The 20,110-nt window shown below is 40.4% G+C and overlaps 1 protein-coding gene and 1 long non-coding RNA gene across 5 annotated transcripts; one reads left to right on the top strand and one right to left on the bottom strand.

Moving 5' to 3' along the window:
• Positions 1-2,761: 2,761 nt before the first annotated feature.
• LOC129350521 (uncharacterized) lies at positions 2,762-4,424 on the top strand. 2 transcript variants are annotated; one of them, XR_008603957.1, is made up of 3 exons: positions 2,762-3,069; positions 3,449-3,497; positions 4,005-4,424. It is a non-coding gene; the product is annotated as an uncharacterized LOC129350521 (long non-coding RNA). The 2 variants fall into 2 exon arrangements; XR_008603958.1 differs by having other exon boundaries at positions 3,960-4,424.
• Positions 4,425-10,688: 6,264 nt separating this feature from the next.
• LOC129350520 (DNA-directed RNA polymerase III subunit RPC1-like) lies at positions 10,689-19,697 on the bottom strand. 3 transcript variants are annotated; one of them, XR_008603956.1, is made up of 3 exons: positions 19,261-19,697; positions 14,785-14,916; positions 10,689-11,748 (listed from the first exon to the last, which is right to left on the bottom strand). XR_008603956.1 is itself a non-coding variant. In XM_055017307.1 (3 exons), the coding sequence occupies exons 1-3, from the start codon at positions 19,347-19,349 to the stop codon at positions 11,653-11,655; spliced, it is 282 nt and encodes a 93-aa protein (XP_054873282.1). In that variant the 5' UTR covers positions 19,350-19,697; the 3' UTR covers positions 10,689-11,652. The 3 variants fall into 3 exon arrangements, 2 of the variants coding, with proteins under 2 accessions (XP_054873282.1, XP_054873283.1); XM_055017307.1 differs by having other exon boundaries at positions 19,296-19,697; XM_055017308.1 differs by lacking the exon at positions 19,261-19,697 and adding an exon at positions 18,880-19,149.
• Positions 19,698-20,110: the final 413 nt, after the last annotated feature.

The raw sequence follows: 20,110 nt of genomic DNA, 5'->3' as shown, positions 1-20,110 counted from the left end.
ATTCAAATACAATTATGTATGGAGCCTGTTTTGTACAATTAATTTCCTTATATTTTAACATAAAATGCTCATTATTGTATCCTCTGATGTTCTTACAATGGGACAGACTTTTTTATGTTTCCTGAAGAAAAAGACATGAATGTGACACCAGAGTTTGGAAAATTATTTCCTCGTCAGCTGTCTTGTTCTTGTTTCCCATTAATGTCAGAGGATTGATAGTAACCATAGACCAGTGTAGTGGATATAAGTAGCTTACTAAATACCTAATGTACTGTAAAACAACAGCAACAAACAAACAAACAAACAAAAAATTGATATAAATATAATAAGGATATCATAATAGATGTGCCTGATTGTATGTGCTGATACAATGTTTATTCATCCTAAGACATGGACCCATCATTCTGTAACTTCCTAATAATTCTAAATCATATTGTCAGTAAATTCTATACTACATAATACATCCAAGGGTGAAAATACAAATAAAGCAAGAAATCTGCTCACTGAGTGACTTTTTATAAAATATACAAATAGCATTAATAATTTAATAACCTGCATCATCACACTCTATGGTAGTTGTAAGCTATTGAATACTTATGTAGAAAGACAAGAATAGATACCAGAACTTAAGAGACAACATAGGAAATGGATCATGAAAGAAAAAACAACTCTCTCACGTGGTTGCATTGTTTACATATTACTATTTGATACATTATTATCATTATAAATTCTAGTATTTTGTTGGTGGAATAGCCTTAGCTAAAGCTAACTGAGACACTTCTTATTATTTGCTGAGATTGAAAACCCAAAGTTGAAGCGTTCTCATCTTACTAACATGGGTATTTTTAAAAAAAAATATTGTATAGACAAGACACCTTTAAGGTTTTGCTAAAAGGAAACAAACTGAGCCGACCAGTGCAGCAGTAGCTGTTGATGTCAAGCTACCTTTAAATTACACATTGCAAGTAAAATATTAATATGTTAAACCAACTTGTTAGTTTAAAGGGGCAAGAACACTGATCAAGATGCTGCTTATGTAGATTTTGTCATAGGCTTTATATCATTGATAATTATTAAAAAATAGTCTAAAAATGAATAACATTGTGTATGGTTTTACAACTTTTATATTTGCTACAAGGTTTGCTACCTTCATGAGAAAAACAATGAACCAAAAACATTCATAATAAGTTATAGTAAGCTGAAGTTTTGACATGGTATGGGCAATTGTCCATTCTAATGCTGTTGTTATACAGGAGGAGGGGAGGATGACAAATGGATCAGTGTCAGATTTAAAAAGCAAGCAAGCAGGAAAAACATGGATGGGAAACACAGGGGTCTGGGGATGCTCTTTAGCATGTGGACAAACATATCTGTGCATGTGTGTATGATTTCAACAGCCATCCCTTTCTTCCCTGCTAGAGAGAAGCATTGGTCAACTGGAGAAAAGTTTTCAGATTAGTTATTTGTTAACTGCTGATCATGTTGTTCTGCACTGTTGTTACTTCATAACGAGGAAAGACTGTCAGCAGATATCACAGCTAGTTATAATGGTGTTTCTACTCTTGTGTCAGAATTTGATTTCCTTCTGTTCTCTCTCAACCTGAGCTCACACTTTAAGCTTAATAAAACTGAAGGCATGTGTCTGCAAATTCTGTTTTCTTTTTTTTGTCTGCAACCCAAGTCGTTTATCTGATTGTGACCGAGCATAGTCTGTACAGTGTGAGTTGTGTTAGTCGTGGCTCCTACAGAAACTTTGATCATATTTACTCACTGTTTTTTTTTTTCAAATGCATTATAAGCCCTGGAGTGTTTTTTTTCTTAACATTCAGTTGATAATAGGTTGTTATATCCACTCTTAAAGAAAGCCTTGTGTGTGCAGTTTCATTAAAGATCAAAGGTTAGCAGCAACTGCAACATTGGCGTGCTCATAGAAGAACATGCTGTTTATGTTATATTACACAACTGACTAGCTGGTAACATATAAAGCCTGTTACACACAGGCACACACACCTGTAGCCTCTGACGAAAGCTGAATCTGGCCTTGCTGCTGGAACGAATGCCACAACTTCACAACAGGCGACGTGTTTTAGATCAACCCTGTTGTTCTGTCCAGGTCATTTATTAACATATATTTTGAAGTTATCAACAAGTTATAAACGTTTTCAGAGCTATGTTGGGAAAAATGGATGAGGTCAGATTTGTGTGCTTGTGTGTTTGTTTATTTGACACCTACATAAAGAGGATGACCCCAGGGGTCAGTGCTCAAAGTACACTCAGTGGCAGATAAGATCACTGGCTAATACATACAAACACAAGCATTATGGCTGTCCTACAAGCAATTAATCAAAGCCTGCAGAGTTTTTGCCATCAGAGCTCCTTGTATACACTGTGCAAACAGGCATTCCTCATCAGATTACTACTGATCCCTGCAAGACCACTCACACTCTCACACAAACTCACACACCTACATATGTCATGAAATATCCCCACAAAGCACTCACTCGCTCACTGTGTACATGGTGCAAATATATAAATGCAATGTATTTCCTTCAAGATACATTCATCAGCCCGACTTTGACCCTTGTGTCAAAAAAGATGTTGTTTTCCACTCCCCTTTTTCTTCATTTATTCTCATCTCCATATTCTTCCAATCCTCCATATTTAATCAGTAACTCAAAAAAATGCATGTGTCGTACTTCCAAACCCAGATAGGCCGACTGCTGCTCTTACCCTTGCACTCTCTTTGCTGCCCCCCCCACTTTCCTCCCTCCTTTCCTCCCTCCCTTCCTCCCTCGCTCCAGTATTATGTAGCTTTTTTCCTTCTCTCTCCCTTCTGTCTTCTATTTCTGTGTTTGAATGGAGAAGCTGGGTTCCCCAGGACCTGCACAGCCCTTGCAGGGTGAAGGGCCCGTTGCTGGGGTTTCTGTTGCCAAGACTGCAGGGGTTGTGGGAGATGAGGAGGCGACACTGGCCAGCTCAAAACTGTTCCGGTGTGCGTGTGTGAGACGCTGGCTACCACTGGCCTACAGAGAAGAACTTTACCAAGTCTTGCTGCTCACAGGCCCACTGGTGAGTAGGGTAAAGTTGAAGTGTCGTTGGTGGTGGGGGGCAGTATGCTCATGTACATTAAGTGGCGTGATTGTAGTACATTCAGCTACTGTATTCCTGTGCTGCAGAATTACTATTTAATGTGCAGTGTTACATAATGCAATCCAACAATGTAATCAGTTACCATTTCTTAAGTGTATCTGTGAAGCATATAGACTGTACACTGAGAATTAATGGTGTCAACACTTACTGAATGTTAGTGCAAACCAGCCTGTGCCAAGTGATTTCACAACACTGCTTTCTAATTTGCTGAGGACGCCTGAACACAGTTAATTTGTTGCGCTGATTTCAGTCACGTGCGGTGTGTGAAGTAGTTGAGTCTTTATGTTTGTTTCTACAGCTGCTGTCTCGGATTCTGCACTTTCTCCTGCAGTTTGAATAATATGATAGTAAGTGTGGTTGGGTAGTAGATAAAGTTGTTATTCAGATTTGTAGGATTGCTGTCACATGAATTTGGTAGGAAATGTTTGGTGTAGTACATTTTTGTTTCTATGTGTATAAATGATTGCAGTTAACCATCTGTTGTGTGGTTTAAATTGTTTTTATTGAATGCAGGTAATGGTATTTTGATTTAAAGAAGTAGACGTGATCAGTCTTTTTATAGATTTCTTACATTTAGTTTACCATAGAGTTTCTATTGAAGAATTTGTCGAGTCGAGTCGAGTCGAGTCGAGTCGAGTCGAGTCGAGTCGAGTCGAGTCGAGTTGAGTTGCGCTTCGCAGCGCTTCGCAGCGCTTCGCAGCGCTTCGCAGCGCTTCGCAGCGCTTCGCAGCGCTTCGCAGCGCTTCGCAGCGCTTCGCAGCGCTTCGCAGCGCTTCGCAGCGCTTCGCAGCTTCCTGTAACAATAACAGAGAACCAAGTTGCAGCGACCGGCCTTCTTCCTGCAACAATAACAGAGAACCAAGTGGCAGCGACCGACGTTCTTCCTGCAACAATAACAGAGAACCAAGTGGCAGCGACCGACGTTCTTCCTGCAACAATAACAGAGAACCAAGTGGCAGCGACCGACGTTCTTCCTGCAACAATAACAGAGAACCAAGTGGCAGCGACCGACGTTCTTCCTGCAACAATAACAGAGAACCAAGTGGCAGCGACCGACGTTCTTCCTGCAACAATAACAGAGAACCAAGTGGCAGCGACCGACGTTCTTCCTGCAACAATAACAGAGCATCAAGTGGCAGCGACCGACGTTCTTCCTGCAACAATAACAGAGAACCAAGTGGCAGCGACCGACGTTCTTCCTGCAACAATAACAGAGAACCAAGTGGCAGCGACCGACGTTCTTCCTGCAACAATAACAGAGAACCAAGTGGCAGCGACCGACGTTCTTCCTGCAACAATAACAGAGAACCAAGTGGCAGCGACCGACGTTCTTCCTGCAACAATAACAGAGAACCAAGTGGCAGCGACCGACGTTCTTCCTGCAACAATAACAGAGAACCAAGTGGCAGCGACCGACGTTCTTCCTGCAACAATAACAGAGCATCAAGTTGCAGTGACTGAGGTTCTTCCTGTGACAATGTTTCACAATCCAAACAATTTTTTCAATAAAGGTTTTCTTTTTTATTGACAACAAACTTGTACAAAACATAAAAAAAAAAAAAAGAATCAATTCTTGCAATTTCTCACAATAATCTATAAATACAAAAGGCAATCAATGCAGTCAAATGGAGTCGAGTGGAATGGAGTCGAGTCGAGTCGACACCAGAATGTGGCAACAATGACAAAACTCCTTGTGCAACATCCTCCAGGAAGGTCCGTGTCGCCTTTGAAACATTCATCAGTAGGTCAGTTCAAAATCCAGCCAGTCACGCTTAAGCAGGTGATGTATTTTACGCAGACTACACTCAGTTTTTTTTTTTTTTTCTCTCCCCGTCTTGATAGAATCTAAAAGCACAGATGTCAGCACAAATGATGGTCTAGACTAAACAGTGTGTGCTTTCATTTCTTACCCATTTTCAAATTGTCTTTGAAGGTTGTTAGGTCTTCATGGCAGAATGATTTCCACCTTCGTGGAAGCTGAAGGTTTCTGCTTGAATATTTCTGATCTTCATCAGGTGTATTTGTTACCCGGTAATGCTTTGTAGCAGATGGTCTGGGGGAGGAAAACATCAAAAAAAAAAAAATGTGTTGAAGTATAGAAAGCTGAAAGCCACACACTAGTGCATGTATATGAAGCACTGCATTTTATCCATGAGGAAATTCACCTGTGTGGGTTTTAAACGTTTATGAGGATTTATACATGAATAACTTAAACTAATCCATCAAAACCGGATACTTACCACGGGAAGAAACTCAGCTGAAGGGGTAGGTAGGAAACCCAAACAGGAACCGGCAGGGGTACGAGGGCAGCGTCGTGTCCAGGAAGCTCTGGTGGTCACGAGTCGACGCAGGATGTGCGCGTCCATGGTGGAGCAGGGAGTGAATGACAGAGCTGGCTTATATGCTGGGAGGTGGAATTGCAAACAGGTGACTGGTGTGAGCCAATTACGGCAGCTGATTCTCATTGCTGCAATCAGACTGCAGGCAGGTGGAACAGTCAGGGAGGAAGGGCTGAAAGCGGACAAGCAACATCTGATTAGGAAAACAGACAAGACTACAAAATTCAACAAAGACTCTAAACTAACAACAGAGGGGAAATTTAAGAAAACCATAAATGAATAACCTAAACTAATCCATCAAAACCGGATACTTACAACGGGAAGAAACTCAGCTGAAGGGGTAGGTAGGAAACCCATACAGGAACCGGCAGGGGTACGAGGGCAGAGTCGTGTCCAAGAAGCTCTGGTGGTCACGAGTCGACGCAGGATGTGCGCGTCCATGGTGGAGCAGGGAGTGAATGACAGAGCTGGCTTATATGCTGGGAGGTGGAATTGCAAACAGGTGACTGGTGTGAGCCAATTACGGCAGCTGATTCTCATTGCTGCAATCAGACTGCAGGCAGGTGGAACAGTCAGGGAGGAAGGGCTGAAAGCGGACAAGCAAAATCTGATTAGGAAAACAGACAAGACTACAAAATTCAACAAAGACTCTAAACTAACAACAGAGGGGAAATTTAAGAAAACCATAAATGAATAACCTAAACTAATCCATCAAAACCGGATACTTACAACGGGAAGAAACTCAGCTGAAGGGGTAGGTAGGAAACCCATACAGGAACCGGCAGGGGTACGAGGGCAGAGTCGTGTCCAAGAAGCTCTGGTGGTCACGAGTCGACGCAGGATATGCGACTCCGTGGTGGAGCAGGGAGGGACTGACAGAGCTGGCTTATATGCTGGGAGGTGGAATTGCAAACAGGTGACTGGTGTGAGCCAATTACGGCAGCTGATTCTCATTGCTGCAATCAGACTGCAGGCAGGTGGAACAGTCAGGGAGGAAGGGCTGAAAGCAGACAAGCAAAATCTGATTAGGAAAACAGACAAGACTACAAAATTCAACAAAGACTCTAAAGTAACAACAGAGGGGAAATTTAAGAAAACCATAAATGAATAACCTAAACTAATCCATCAAAACCGGATACTTACAACGGGAAGAAACTCAGCTGAAGGGGTAGGTAGGAAACCCATACAGGAACCGGCAGGGGTACGAGGGCAGAGTCGTGTCCAAGAAGCTCTGGTGGTCACGAGTCGACGCAGGATGTGCGCGTCCGTGGTGGAGCAGGGAGTGAATGACAGAGCTGGCTTATATGCTGGGAGGTGGAATTGCAAACAGGTGACTGGTGTGAGCCAATTACGGCAGCTGATTCTCATTGCTGCAATCAGACTGCAGGCAGGTGGAAGATTCAGGAAGCAGAGAGACACAGTAGAAAGTTTTAATCACAGATTAAAGTGTGGCTAAATGCAAAGAAGAAAAAAAAACAGCAGGAGAAAAAGGTGAAACACTTAAGGAGTCATTTACTATGAAAGTCTAAAAACAACAGACTTAAAGCTTTATTAAACAGGATGATAAAACAAGGCTGAGTATCGAAAGATTTGATTTCACAGATTCAACTCTATAATCAGTCCTATCAGTTCTGAAATCTCTGAAAATGTGGTTTCTTACTCATTTCATTAACAAAACAGAATGAATTAAGACTCCAGTAACTCTTCATTAACAAATCTGAATGTCCCTTGAGCTACTTCCTCCCCGTTTTAGACAGCAAAAAGCCTTTTTAAAAAAAAAAAAAAAAAAAAAAAAAAAGAATCCTGAACATTGGACATGTTCTTAACACATTTTTAGTCTGACTCACCAAATGTGCTGTTGCAGGTAGGTGCCTGCCATTTCCAGCAGCATTTCATGTAATATTCTTTTCCCCTTTTGCTATTCGAGCGTTACTGTTTTCCCATTTACTTTGGAAAAAGCAACAATCACAGTGCTAGTCACCGTGCTGAAAATGGCAGGCAGGTCCGCTTGGTTCTTTCAGTGAATTAGCCATTTTAATGAAGGTGCTCACTTCTATATGCACAAATGTTCCACCAAAACAAATTCCCTCAGAGGTGATTTTGCAGGGACACCATTGCTGCATGCCTAATATGATTTTGACTGACTGGGGTAAAGACATACAAAGAAACCGGGACGTATTTCCACCCACAGCAGAATAGCAATAGGTGCACATAGACCGTTCTTCAATGCTGACACATTCATCCATCCATTCATTTCCCTCCACATAACCAGTTCCAGCAGGCTAAGCAGGTCATTCCATCTGCAATTCCATTTCAAGAGAATTTCTTGCTTTTGTTTTTCAGCCCTCCTTCAAGGACTGTTTTCTGGCTCAGCTCAGTCATTCTTACACAGTGAAAGGAAAATACATTATATTAAAATATACAAAAATACATCTATTAAATAGATGTAGAATACATTACTGACTACTCATCAGACGTTCTATTCAAAGTTGATGATAAAAATGCAGAAGAAGATTTTTTTTAACCCCTTTTTCTGGATTTAAAAACATATTCACACTGCTTCTGACCACCAATCTGTACAAACAGCAGCTCCATTCTCCTCTTTTTTATCTACTTCATTGCATGATTGCCATCTCGGTAACTTCAGAGCTGCCGTTAATCGCCACCCCACCGGCCTACACTGCTGAGTTTTCACGACTCTGCCTATCTTTGGTGGAAGTCAGCCGCCCACCCACTGCAGACACTCTTCATTAAGTCTCGCTGTATATGTACAGACAGATACCAGTTCTTCTTCAGCAACACTCATAGCTCTCAGGGCTATGCATTGCATTGCACCATGAATACAAACTACATTTGTGAACAAAGATTTACATAGACTTGCAAAGAACACGTATGTCATGGTGGTCCTGAGTTTCCAGTGACTCCCGTAACTCTGAATTTATTGTCATGGAATCATTAAAACACACTCTGTCACAAAAAACAATCATGCATGTTGTTTTTTCATCGATGACAGGTACTTTGGAAATATGACAAAATCCACTGCTTCAAAAAGAATGTGCAAACAGCAATGGTAATATTTGGTTAAACATCCCTTGGTCATTTTCACCTCAACTAGATGCTTTCAGTAGCCATCTCCAAGTTTCTGGCTGTGTCCTTGACCACCCATCTTGACAGAATCGGTGCAGTCCAACTAAATTTGTTGACTCACACAGACTTGTTTCTTCAGCACAGTCCACAGGTTCTCAATGGGGTTAAAGTCAGGAGTTAAAACCAGTCTAAAACCTTAATTCTTGCCCGATTTAACCATTCCTTTACCATGTTTTTGGTCATTGTCTTGTTGGATCACTTAACTCCATCCAAGACTCCTTCTGGCTGATGATTTGAGGTTTTCCCGAAGAATGTGGAGATAATCATCCACAAGAACCAACATGCATGAATGTTTTTTGGGACAAAGACACGTGTTTCGTTCATTCCAGCATAGAAAATTAAGAGCTATAGCAGTCACTGAAAATTCAAGATTGCCACAATATGCACGGTCTTTACAAGTGTATGTAAGCTTTTTTTCACTACTGTACATACTAACATCAGCATGATAACAAGCTTACCCTGACATTTCTCATGGTTGTTAGCGTGTCCCAGAAATGACAGATCATATATTTTCTACATTTGTTTTTGATGGTTCAATACAGTGCCAGTTTGTATTCAGATTTAAATATTTTTGTCCTCATAATTTGCCATATTTTTGTCAAAACACTCAAAGTTCTTAACATATAAGTATTTGAGAAATTCACATTTTGCTTTGATAATGGAGCTACATGGAAGCTTAGGTTTGCCCAAGCTTATTTCATTCAGAGGCCAATTTTCCAAACTACTGTTGGCACAAAGAATCACCACAGTTTTTTGGAATCATCCTCTGGGAACCATAAATGCTTTTACAAAATTTCACTGGACAATCTATCCAATGGGATTTCAGACAAGACCAAAATGGAGCGACTGAAAGAGCAACATTTTAATCCATAGAATCATATTGAATGCATGGCTAAAAAACACAGACTACTGCCTGGACATCAGTGTAGATTAGTTTAAACCTAGAGATCGTGCTGTTATCTTTATATTCAAATGGAATCAGGAATTAAAACAATGCAAGAAATAGGCAGAAAAGCGTGAGAGCTGGATGTGTGTTTGACCAAGAGGAGTTTTAATAAGCTGAACAAAACATACTCCTACAACAGCCTTTTCATATTCAACCCAACACTTAACTGAATGGAAGACAGTTATCATGCACACTACTTCTGGCTCTAGGCTCATCTCACCAGAATACTTGTCACTCTTTGTTTGTCTAGTACTCTTTTGTATGTTGTGCCTTTTATCCTTCACCGCCAGTGTTTGCTAAATAATGAAAGGATATCATCTGTACGTTCTTGTTACATGTTGCCACATTGTGAATTGAATTATGAGTAATTATGTATTGTAAGTTATCATGAACACTTTTCTGCTCCTGACAGGGATAGCTTTCAGCGCATGTGTTTTTTTCTGCCCACATTTTGGTGATTTCAGCCTCCAGGCTTCAGCCTACTATCCCACCACCTGCTCTGTAGTTGGTTACCAAGCAAGTCCAAAGAATTTGTGCTTGTCCTCCTTGGTTGTTTTGTTTTTGTTTCTTTTTGTAGATTTTTCTGCATTGTTAAATCCTTCTCCACCTGTTATTCAGCTCTTGGGTTGATCATTATTATTATTATTATTATTATTATTATTATTATTATTATTATCATAACAAAGCCTATATTTTGCTGAGAGAAAAACTTCCTTTGTTTGTCAAATGGAAAGGGATGCATTCATTTTGAAATGGCAATAAACTGTTTGTTTGATGTCAAACCAAAGCGACTGATGGAACAGTTCATATGCAAGTTAAATGCATTCATTTAACATTAAGAGACAGTTTGTACAGAAAAATACTTTTTACTGAGAGAGGAGTCAAACCTGGGTTATTTCATCTTTAGCTCTATTCCTGGCTGATAAGTGCAATGCATACAAATATCCCACCTCTGTTTGGTGGGATGAAAAACACATTAAAAGTCATCTCCCATGGGTATAAAGCTTTAAAACATTGACACCGCTTTGAAAAACAAAGTTATACAATAACACTGAATAAATCATTAAAAAACATGACGAAAAAAATAGCAGAGGTAAAACAGGGAGTGATAATGAAAAATTTTGAGGGGCCCACATAGGTGAGTCCTTGGACTTTATTTACTTATTTTTCCAAACCAATGCTCAGGTAAGAAGCTTCAGCAGCAGGAGGCTTAGCAGAGCCTAACGGAAGACAGAAGGGGAGCATGCTGTGCTTTAAAGCTAAATCAGCTAAATCAATAGTAAATCACAGGGAGACGTGAATGGGAGTAATGTATGTTCTTCTCCTGGAATTTGTTGAAAACCAGCAGCAGCAGAAACTGCAGTGTTAGTAGAGAATGACTAACGGGGTAAAGCAAACAGTAGATCATGCAGTAGAGCTGCAAGGATTAATCACAAAGGTGCCGGTCAGTAGAAGAAACCGTGACTTTAAAGGTCAAACACTCCCGTTGTGGGAGAATGTTAGGGGAAAAAGCGAGCCTCGATAATGAAAATCAGGGTAGGGATGCAAAAATTCATCTCCAGCCAGCTAAGAAAACCAGGAAAATATCATCAGTATAGAGTTGGAAATTAGTGATTGTGATGTTTATGAAATATGCAAGCAAATGGTGACACATGGAAGACAAATGTAGTTTTAAAACAACTGCCCCCTGTAGGACAATGCTGGGGCAACAACTTTCTCAAATAAAACCACAGAATGATTTGTCAAAATCATTGGCAATGTTTTAGAAATAAAAGCATATCCTGTTCTAATATGGCAGTGGAGGTTTGGTTACAATAGTTAAAAATACGATTGATTTAGTTTCACTTTACTAACTAAGGGTAGTTTATTGGAATGTCTGTTGTTCTCAGGCCTCTTTTGAAAAAGAGACTAGATTAAATAACGTTTAAGGAGGGCTTTTATTTCACAGTTAAGATAATAACCACTTTGTCAAACATGAGGAAATATCACAGTAAAAAACTAATTTCTTCCGTGTGGATGAGCATATGACGTTTCAAATAACTTGACTGCCTGAAAGATTTCCCACACTGGTTACAACAATGTGTTTGTAGACTGATCCAGCTCTCCTTTACTGAAACCACTCCCACCCTCATCGAGACATCTGTACAGATCCCAGCAGGTCTGGTCCTATGGAGCAAAAAACAAAGTGTCAGTCACAGCAGTGCAAGAGGACAATAAATGGCAAATGCTACTGAATTACACAGGAAGAGGTAAGGGTGTAGCAGTACACAAAAATCACTGTTGGGCACACACACACTCAGCTTTGAGATCATGGTTCATTATGTTCAGAGCGTAAAATGGGAACAAGAAATACAAAGCATTACAGTGCTTCTTTTATCCTTTATTCAAATTAAACACGGGTGTGATGAACAGACTATGACTGCATTTTCTCAAAAAAGCCTGTCAACACTGCTGTAAGTGGCAGCAACTTACTAACAACAAAGTAAAATTTACAAAAGTAAATTCAAATCTTTTTTTTTTTTACGCTATTTTTTTGGCTTTTTATCGGCTTTATTTAGGCACAGTGAGATAGAGACAGGAAACAGGGGAGAAGAGTTGGGGGAAGACATGCAGCAAAGGGCCGCGAGCGGGAATCGAACCCGGGCCGCTGCGTCGGGGGGCCAGCTCTGTACATGCGTCACCCGCGTAACACGTTGAGCCATACGGGTGTTACAGCAAGGCCTTGAAGCATTTGGAAGATTATAGAAGTGCATATTGTGCTGACCTCAATATCATCCAAAATAACCAACACAAATGTGTGTAAAATGTTGATAGCTGTTTTATACAGCTAAAACAAAGGACACCGATGCGTATAATATGTGTACAGGACATTGAAAACATATCATCATGTTCATTTTATGTTTACCCAGTCGTCCTCATCAAATTAAGAAACGTCATTAAATATGAAGCAAAAAAAAAAAAAAAACGTCAATCATTTATTTAGAGACTTTAAAGATTGAATGGAGTCAAACTGACCCCAAAAGTAATAGGAGGGCTAACTATATAGAGCAGTGATCATCAACTGGCGGCCCGCGGGCCGAATCCGGCCCGCCGAACCGTCCAATCCGGCCCCCGACTGGATTCCAAAATTGTGAGGATCAAAGAGAAAATATCATGTGGTCCACACTATTAAAGCAACTGAAAACAACAATAACTGAGACTCTTAACTATCAGTAATCCCCACCATTTATGACTCTATTTAGGCTACATTCCGAAATGAGGACAGACTCGCTGCACTGTTTAACATTTATTGTTTCACACAGTTCTTTTTTTTTAACATAACTTTTCCTCATGCCCTTACTTAACATTTGGTTTTTATTTCAAAGTCTCAACAACAAGCTTCAAACTAGTAGACTTCTCAGGACAAAAAAAGGAGGAAAAACCAACTGGCATAACTTAAAATAGCATGGTAAATAAATACTAACCTGGTACCAGAACAAAACAGGTCACAAATAATGTTCGCACATCAAATAAAACGTTAAGTGGGCTATAGCGATTTCAGATCACAAGGCTGAAATGGGCTCCTCACACTGCTTAATGGCTGAAGTTACATTTCCCCTCTGACACCAACTTTTTCACATCAGGCTTGGCCGCTGTCAGACTTATGCGCAAACAGTCCTCCAAAGACTGGTTTGACAGTCGGTTCCTCTCGTGTGTTTTTATCGAGTTCATCTTGGAGAACGCAGCCTCGCAGGTGTAGGTTGAACCCAACATGGTGAGCACATACATAGCCAGCGTCTTCAATGTGCCATAGTCCTCGGGACAAGACATCCAGAATGCGCTCAGGCTTTCAGCACCATGGAGAGCAGCCTGGATTTCAGCCAGCTCGCTCTGAATGGACGCCTCGTCCAACGGCATCATTTTCACTACGTTTGTGGAGAATTGTGGTGTTGTCCTCCAGCGGAAGCAATGCCAGCAGCTCCTCTCGGAAATCTTTGCCATCAAAGTATCTGACAAAAACGCACAACTGTGAAATATCCGTGTTGTCAGTGGACTCATCAATAGCCAGTGAAATGTATTTGGCTTCCTTGATCCCGTCAATGACAGCTGGCTGGACATGCTCTGCCAAGACGTGGACACGACGTGCAGCAGTTGAAGCAGAGAGAGGCATTTGTTTGACAGATGCAATAACTCTGTCCATGGATTTGTCGGGGGCACCGTTCCTCCAGAACGGTGACCATGCTCTCCTTTAAAAGCTCACTTTCCGTGAAAGGCCGGTTATGTTTGCAAAGCACCCAGGCAGCCTGCAGAGATGCACACCTTACTCTCTCTTGATCAGTTAAAGTTCGAGTAATAATGCCATTTGCACGGGTGCAGGCAGATTTCAATGTGGCCATTTTTCTCTGACGGGCCTCTGACTGCTCAGGATATGAATCCTTGAAATTTGTATGTTTAGTGTTGTGGTGACGGCGCAGATTATATTCTTTTGCAACAGCAACAGTTTCGTTGCAAATGAGGCATACAGGTGACGCATTTCGGAAGGTTGGCATGATAAATGCCTACTTTTCAGTCCAGTCATTATTAAAGGATCTGTTTTCCACATCCCTAACCTAAACAGCTACCACAGCATTCTGCAGCACCATGCAGAACCCTCTGGTCAGGGGTTTATCCTACAGCAAGATAATGACCCAGAACATCAGTCCACGCTCTGCCAGAACTACTTTAGGAACAAAGAACCAGACGATGAGCTTGAAAACATGGAGTGTCAGCACAGTCTCCAGACTTCAACCCCATGGAGCTGGTTTGGGATGAATTGGACAGAAGAGTGAAAGTAAAACAACCTACAAGTGCCACACATTTATGGGAACTTCTGCAACAGGGTTGGGAAGAACTTTCTGAAGAATATTTGATTTCTATTGTGGAAAGAATGCCACGAGTGTGTTCAGCTGTTGTATCTGGCAAAGGCGGCTACTTTGATGAGTCAATAGTTTAGAATACATTTTGGTTTCTAAATAGGTTTTTTTGAACATCATTTGTTTATGTGTTCTATGCTTTCATTTCAGAGTACAATGAGACATGAACATGCATACTTTCCAATACAGAACTGGAAACATTTAGGTGTTCTAAAACTTTTGACCGGTAGTGAGTGTGTGTGCACACACACACACACACACACACACACACTCATGAACGCACACAGGGAGAGAGAGCAATGTTTCATACCTTATAGGACATAAGATCAGCAAGAAGCATGACGTGACGCCGGTCGATGCTCATTCCGTGGTTGACCATGGTGTACTGAACCTCATTGATGATGGTGGATCTTGCAGCCTCAATACCCAAAGTCCTCTCAACCTGAACAAAGACACAGAGCAGCTTGTAAAGAAGAAAAAACATTCTGACATTAGTCCAGGATGTTGGGTAGAATATAAATATATAAATTGGATTAGTCAAGAGGTTTAAATTTCTTACTATAAAAATAAAGTGTCTTGAGACAATTTGACCTCTAATTGGTGTTATATAAATAAATTGAATTAAAACTGTATGTATCTTGTAATGTTGGAGTAATTCAGCCATATATGTTGGAAAACACATTTTCTTTGGCCATTAATCAGTTGATTGTTTTCTCCACTAATTCATTTCTTGTTATGGTTTATAAAATGTCAAACCCAAATATATTCAGGTTACTGTCATAAAAAACAAAAAGATTTACATTCATGATGCAGGAATCAGGCAGTTTTTCACTTTTTATCTTAGTTTAGTCAGAAAGATAGTTGATAATGTGTGACTTGTTGCAGCTTGTGAGCCGTAAAAGGTTTTAATCTTTGGGGCCGAGTGTCAAAAAACATTTAGAAACCAACATCAACAAAACACTCAACAAAGATTTGAACATCATTAAGGGGAAATCCAACTTTTGCATGACAATGTCTAATTAAAGGACATTAATTTCCAATGTAAATGTGTGATATTCATCCTCTGGAGCTTTCTCTTCACATCGTCTTCCACCTGGACTGGTTTAGTCGGGAGCATGTGCAACAAACATTTGAAAAACTGCACTTTAACATCAATGAATGACACTGAAGTTTAATCTCTACATAAATGAGACTGAGTCTGGATGTGCTGCTCTGTCATTAACTCCTAAGTTCAGGGAAAGTTCAAACAAAAGAGGACAGTTCAGATAAGACTTGAGAATGAGCTTATTCTGAACAAACATCTCAGACTTTCTGAGCTTCAGCACCTCTAGCAAGATATTTTAACAACAAGCAACTCAAGAGATCCAGAAGTTGGAGAGAGTTAGCTTTAGCTGAGCCAAAGAACATGTGGGACGTTAATCTAGCAAACATTTCAGACTTTCTCTGTGAATTCTGAGAAATAATTTCCTATTTAATGACAGAGCTACACATCTTAACTCAGTCTCATTAAAACAGACTCTAATTCAGTGTCATCCATCCATATTAAAGTGCACTTACCCAAAATGTTTGTTCCATGAGCTCCAACAAAACCTGTCCAGGTAGAAGGCCACTTTGACAAACAGGAAGTGGACGATTCCAAGAAGATTTATATTATTATTATTCATTCACTCACACATTCTCACTCGGCGGTGGTAAACTACGTTTGTAGTCACAGCTGCCCTGGGGCAGATTGACGGAAGCGTGGCTGACAATCTGCGCCTACGGCCCCTCCGACCACCACCAACATTCACACGCATTCATACTCCAGTGTGAGTAGCAGCACTGGAGGCCAGGTGGGTAAAGTGTCTTGCCCAAGGACACAACAGCACATGACTAGGACAGAGTGGGAATCGAAACGCCGACCTTTCGATCATTGGACGACCCGCTCTACCACCTGAGCCACAGCCACCCCACGGTAGGTATAATACATTAGCTCAAATACATCACTAAAAATTGAGCTGTTATAAATTAGCTGTAGTACAATAGATGCAAACAAATGAACACTCGGGCTGGGGCTGGAACTATTACAAATTCACAATCTGCTGTTAATGTCTTCTCTGGAACTTTTACACTGCATGCTGTGACCTCTGACCTCTTCATCATTCTACTAACAAGTCAGGACTCTGGGATTAAATCTGGGAAAAGTCATGTTGTTGATGGACCAATAGATGGCAGCAGAGACTCAGACACAAATCTCTGTCCCTGCAACCCATCAATAATCAATAATAACACTGATACATTATCAACCAATCGTATTTTGGTCATTTTGTACATATTTCTGGTAGTTTTAGCTCATATTTTGGTCATTTTGTTCATATTTATGGTAGTTTCATCTCATATTTTGGTCATTTTATTCATATTTGTGGTATTTTTTTGTCATATGTTGGTCATATTATATATATATGTATTTCTGGTAGTTTTATCTGTGTGTGTGTGTGTGTGTGTGTGTGTGTGTTTATACATATATGAAGAAATGTGTAAATTGAATGGAAAGTCCAGTGGGAGTCTGAGTGTCACCAAGTCAGAGTTTATGTCTCAACTGCGGACGTTAGAGAAGACAGGCGGAGACAGTCTTAGTGGGCGGAGCTAAACTACCTGAAACCCGTGTTTCATTCGTTATAGATCTCATTCCGTCATTCTGAAATCAGTTTATTTCTCCCCCTCTTCTCTGTAACTATTTAGTTTAGAATTCTTTGCCTCTCCTGACAACTTTTGATAGAACAGCAGAAAAATACCTTCAATTATTACAATATCACTGTGATTCTCCACTGTGTATTATGCAGAATTGTAATATGATAGCAATTTATTTGTGTTGTGTTCATTATTGATGCCTTTAACCCTTCCATGCATAGAGGTCATGACAGTGTGCAGCTCTTCTAAAGCTGTTTTCTTGTATGTGCATGAGTTTTGATGGCATAGTTGGACATCAGCCACTACAGTGGATCCTATTGCATCATTTCTTCCACTGCCAGTGATTGGCTAGCCATTGCAAATTCTTTAAAAAAAAAAAAAAAAGAAAGAAAAAAGAAAAAGAGTCAAACCAAGATGGCCGACAGGCAGCCAGAAACACCAAGTAGCTCATTTTCTTTTGTTCAAACCTTCTATAAAAAAGAGACCTTTGCAGGAAAGAAAAATATGGTGACATCGAGGAACATCTAAGGAGTCATGCAATTGCAAAATTTTCCGAGTATTGATGTTATATTGGGAGGCAATTATGATTAATCTCATGTCCACTAAAGTGCACATCATGCATCACCAGCTATATTTCAGCTACAATTCATTGGCCACAATTAGGCTATTACTGCCGCTGTTCTTGAAAATATGTCATCTGAGAGACTTGGGAATCTATACAGGAGAGTGAATCCCTCAATGCTGTTTGAATTATTTATGCATCAATTATTTTATTTTATAGTTCACATCACATTTCACAGTTCAATACACTGTATATCATTTTATCCATTTGTTTGTTAAATCCATATTTCTAGAGCAAAATGCATGGTGGCCATCTCAGTGGACATGTAAATATATTTTTTAGAAAAATGGGTTGAAATAAAATAAAGTTCAAACCTTGTTTTTCATGCCTAAAGATGAATAAAAACAACTGGGGGAAAACAAAATCCTGACTGAGGTTATCATAATTCATGCATGAATGGGTTAAGGCGACATACCAAACAGTGACGTTTTAATTCCTTTTTGGACAATATACTAACATACGTGAATTACTGACACACAAACTTACAAATTCTCAAAATACAAGCTCCTCAACTCTGTTCTTGGTTACAGTGATTCATTAGATGTACTTCTATTTTTCTTAACTTACCATGTTTTCATAGCATCATCAAAATTTAACTGAGTTTTTTTTTTTTTTTCCACAATGTGATTTCAACATCATCAAAAAATAACCTGTGCTTATTCTAGTGATCTTTTTTGGTAATATGTTTCTTGACTACCACCCATTTGTGCTTCTATCTGCCTTCATCTTTGCAGACGGTGCCAACATGATTGACAACAGATGAGATTGTTCTTAATTATTCATTTGTAAGAACTTCAAATTTGTTATTTTTAACTGCTCTAAGCCTCAAGCAGAGAAAGCACAAACCTCCTCTTTGGTATTATCTGACCACGACATCATGACGATTTACTCTAATGAAGCTGGTCGAGTTTTGAGGAAAACACTTTAAATGAACAAGTCAAGTATATTCTAACCACCTGGAGCCTGATGTGCATCAAGAAACATGATGTTCCTTGGTGCACATCAGGTGCTGCTGATCTGATCTGACCTGACGTTCAGCCACAGCATCAGTGTCTGATGAAGATAGGACAGCAGATCAGTCCTGTCTAACATCCTACTTCTGTTTCCTCTCACCTGAATCTTCCAACAAACTCCCTGACGTTCCTCCATCTGACGAGCAGAGTCCGTTCAAAAAGTTCACATTTAGTGCCAAAAATATTCATTCAAAGATGAAGAAACCATGAAAAGATCGATGAAACTACTTGAAGGTTAAATAAACTGCAGCGGTGGGGCTTGTGTGTTGGTGGTCTGACCCCGTCAGGTGTGTCTGAGTGGAACGTACCACCTGCTCAGGTCAGCGGGGGGAACACAGAGATACAAAAGTTGAAAATCCTGGCTCTAAGCCTTAATACAGTTTAGAGTGGACTTCACAGTTTATGTCACATGAGTGCATCTACATTAGCATAACATTTAATTTCATGTAGATGAGTTTTACTGCTCCAATCACAGACTGACCTGCTGCTGACATCACCTGTTCACCTGGAGCTCACCTGTTCACCGGACCGCAGCAACAAACTGGAGAAGAACCGAGTGCTCTCGATCATGGATCAAATAATAATTCAGTGGAATCTTTACTGCAGTAACACATTTTCTTCGCCATCATATTATCTGAAAACTAAAAGACTCTCCTCAGTGAAGCAGCTCGGTGAACTTTACCCACTGTGGGATCAATAAAGTTTATCCTTATCCTTATCAGAGCAGGGGGCGCTACTGCCCCTCTGGCGGACACAGGCGGTAACGACACTATTATTATTTGAGGCAAAGCTGGCCACAGTACAGATGAGCAGCACTTCCTGTTTCAACGTAAAACTATCGTAATGCTCTTAGGCTAAAACGTGGTTTTGTGAGACTCAGAAGAATCTGCAGTATGAACCAAAATGTCTTTAAAGACCACTAGCTTGTCGACTCCCTCAAATTGTGTTTGTTGTCACTATACGTTCAAAAACGAACACGTTATAGGTAATGTACAAATGCATTCGTGACCGGAAGTGTTAGCCGAGCTAGCGAAAGTGCTAACGAGGGTTTGTCATGACACGGACTAATACCTTAACACACGTAGCTCTGAAATCAATTCTCTCCAAGACACAGAGCTCTAGCTCCGTTTCCTGTCCCAGGTCTAATGTTTCAGCCCGATATCGTGATCAGCACCTTTTAAAGAGACGCTGCTGGTAGCGCTGGAGTTAGCTTGTCGCTAGCTTCTGATTAGCTGCTAGCTCGCCAACGCTGCCATCACGGAGATGCAGCTATAGATTGTCATTAGCTACGTTGTGGATTCATTTCCTGTTTGGACGTGACTCGGACTACA

This window comes from Amphiprion ocellaris, chromosome 14 (genome assembly GCF_022539595.1).
Source record: "Amphiprion ocellaris isolate individual 3 ecotype Okinawa chromosome 14, ASM2253959v1, whole genome shotgun sequence".
Lineage (NCBI taxonomy): Eukaryota > Metazoa > Chordata > Actinopteri > Pomacentridae > Amphiprion > Amphiprion ocellaris.
This window is presented reverse-complemented; position numbering and strand designations above follow the sequence as displayed.

Excerpts from the sequence above, each read along its gene's own strand:
- LOC129350520 (XM_055017307.1), bottom strand. The coding sequence starts at position 19,349 with ATGATCGAGAGCACTCGGTTCTTCTCCAGTTTGTTGCTGCGGTCCGGT. Across the intron at positions 14,917-19,295 it reads TGCTGCGGTCCGGTGAACAG|GTTGAGAGGACTTTGGGTAT; the intron begins GTGAGCTCCAGG and ends GTCTTTGTTCAG. Across the intron at positions 11,749-14,784 it reads CTGATCTTATGTCCTATAAG|GACCAGACCTGCTGGGATCT; the intron begins GTATGAAACATT and ends TTTGCTCCATAG.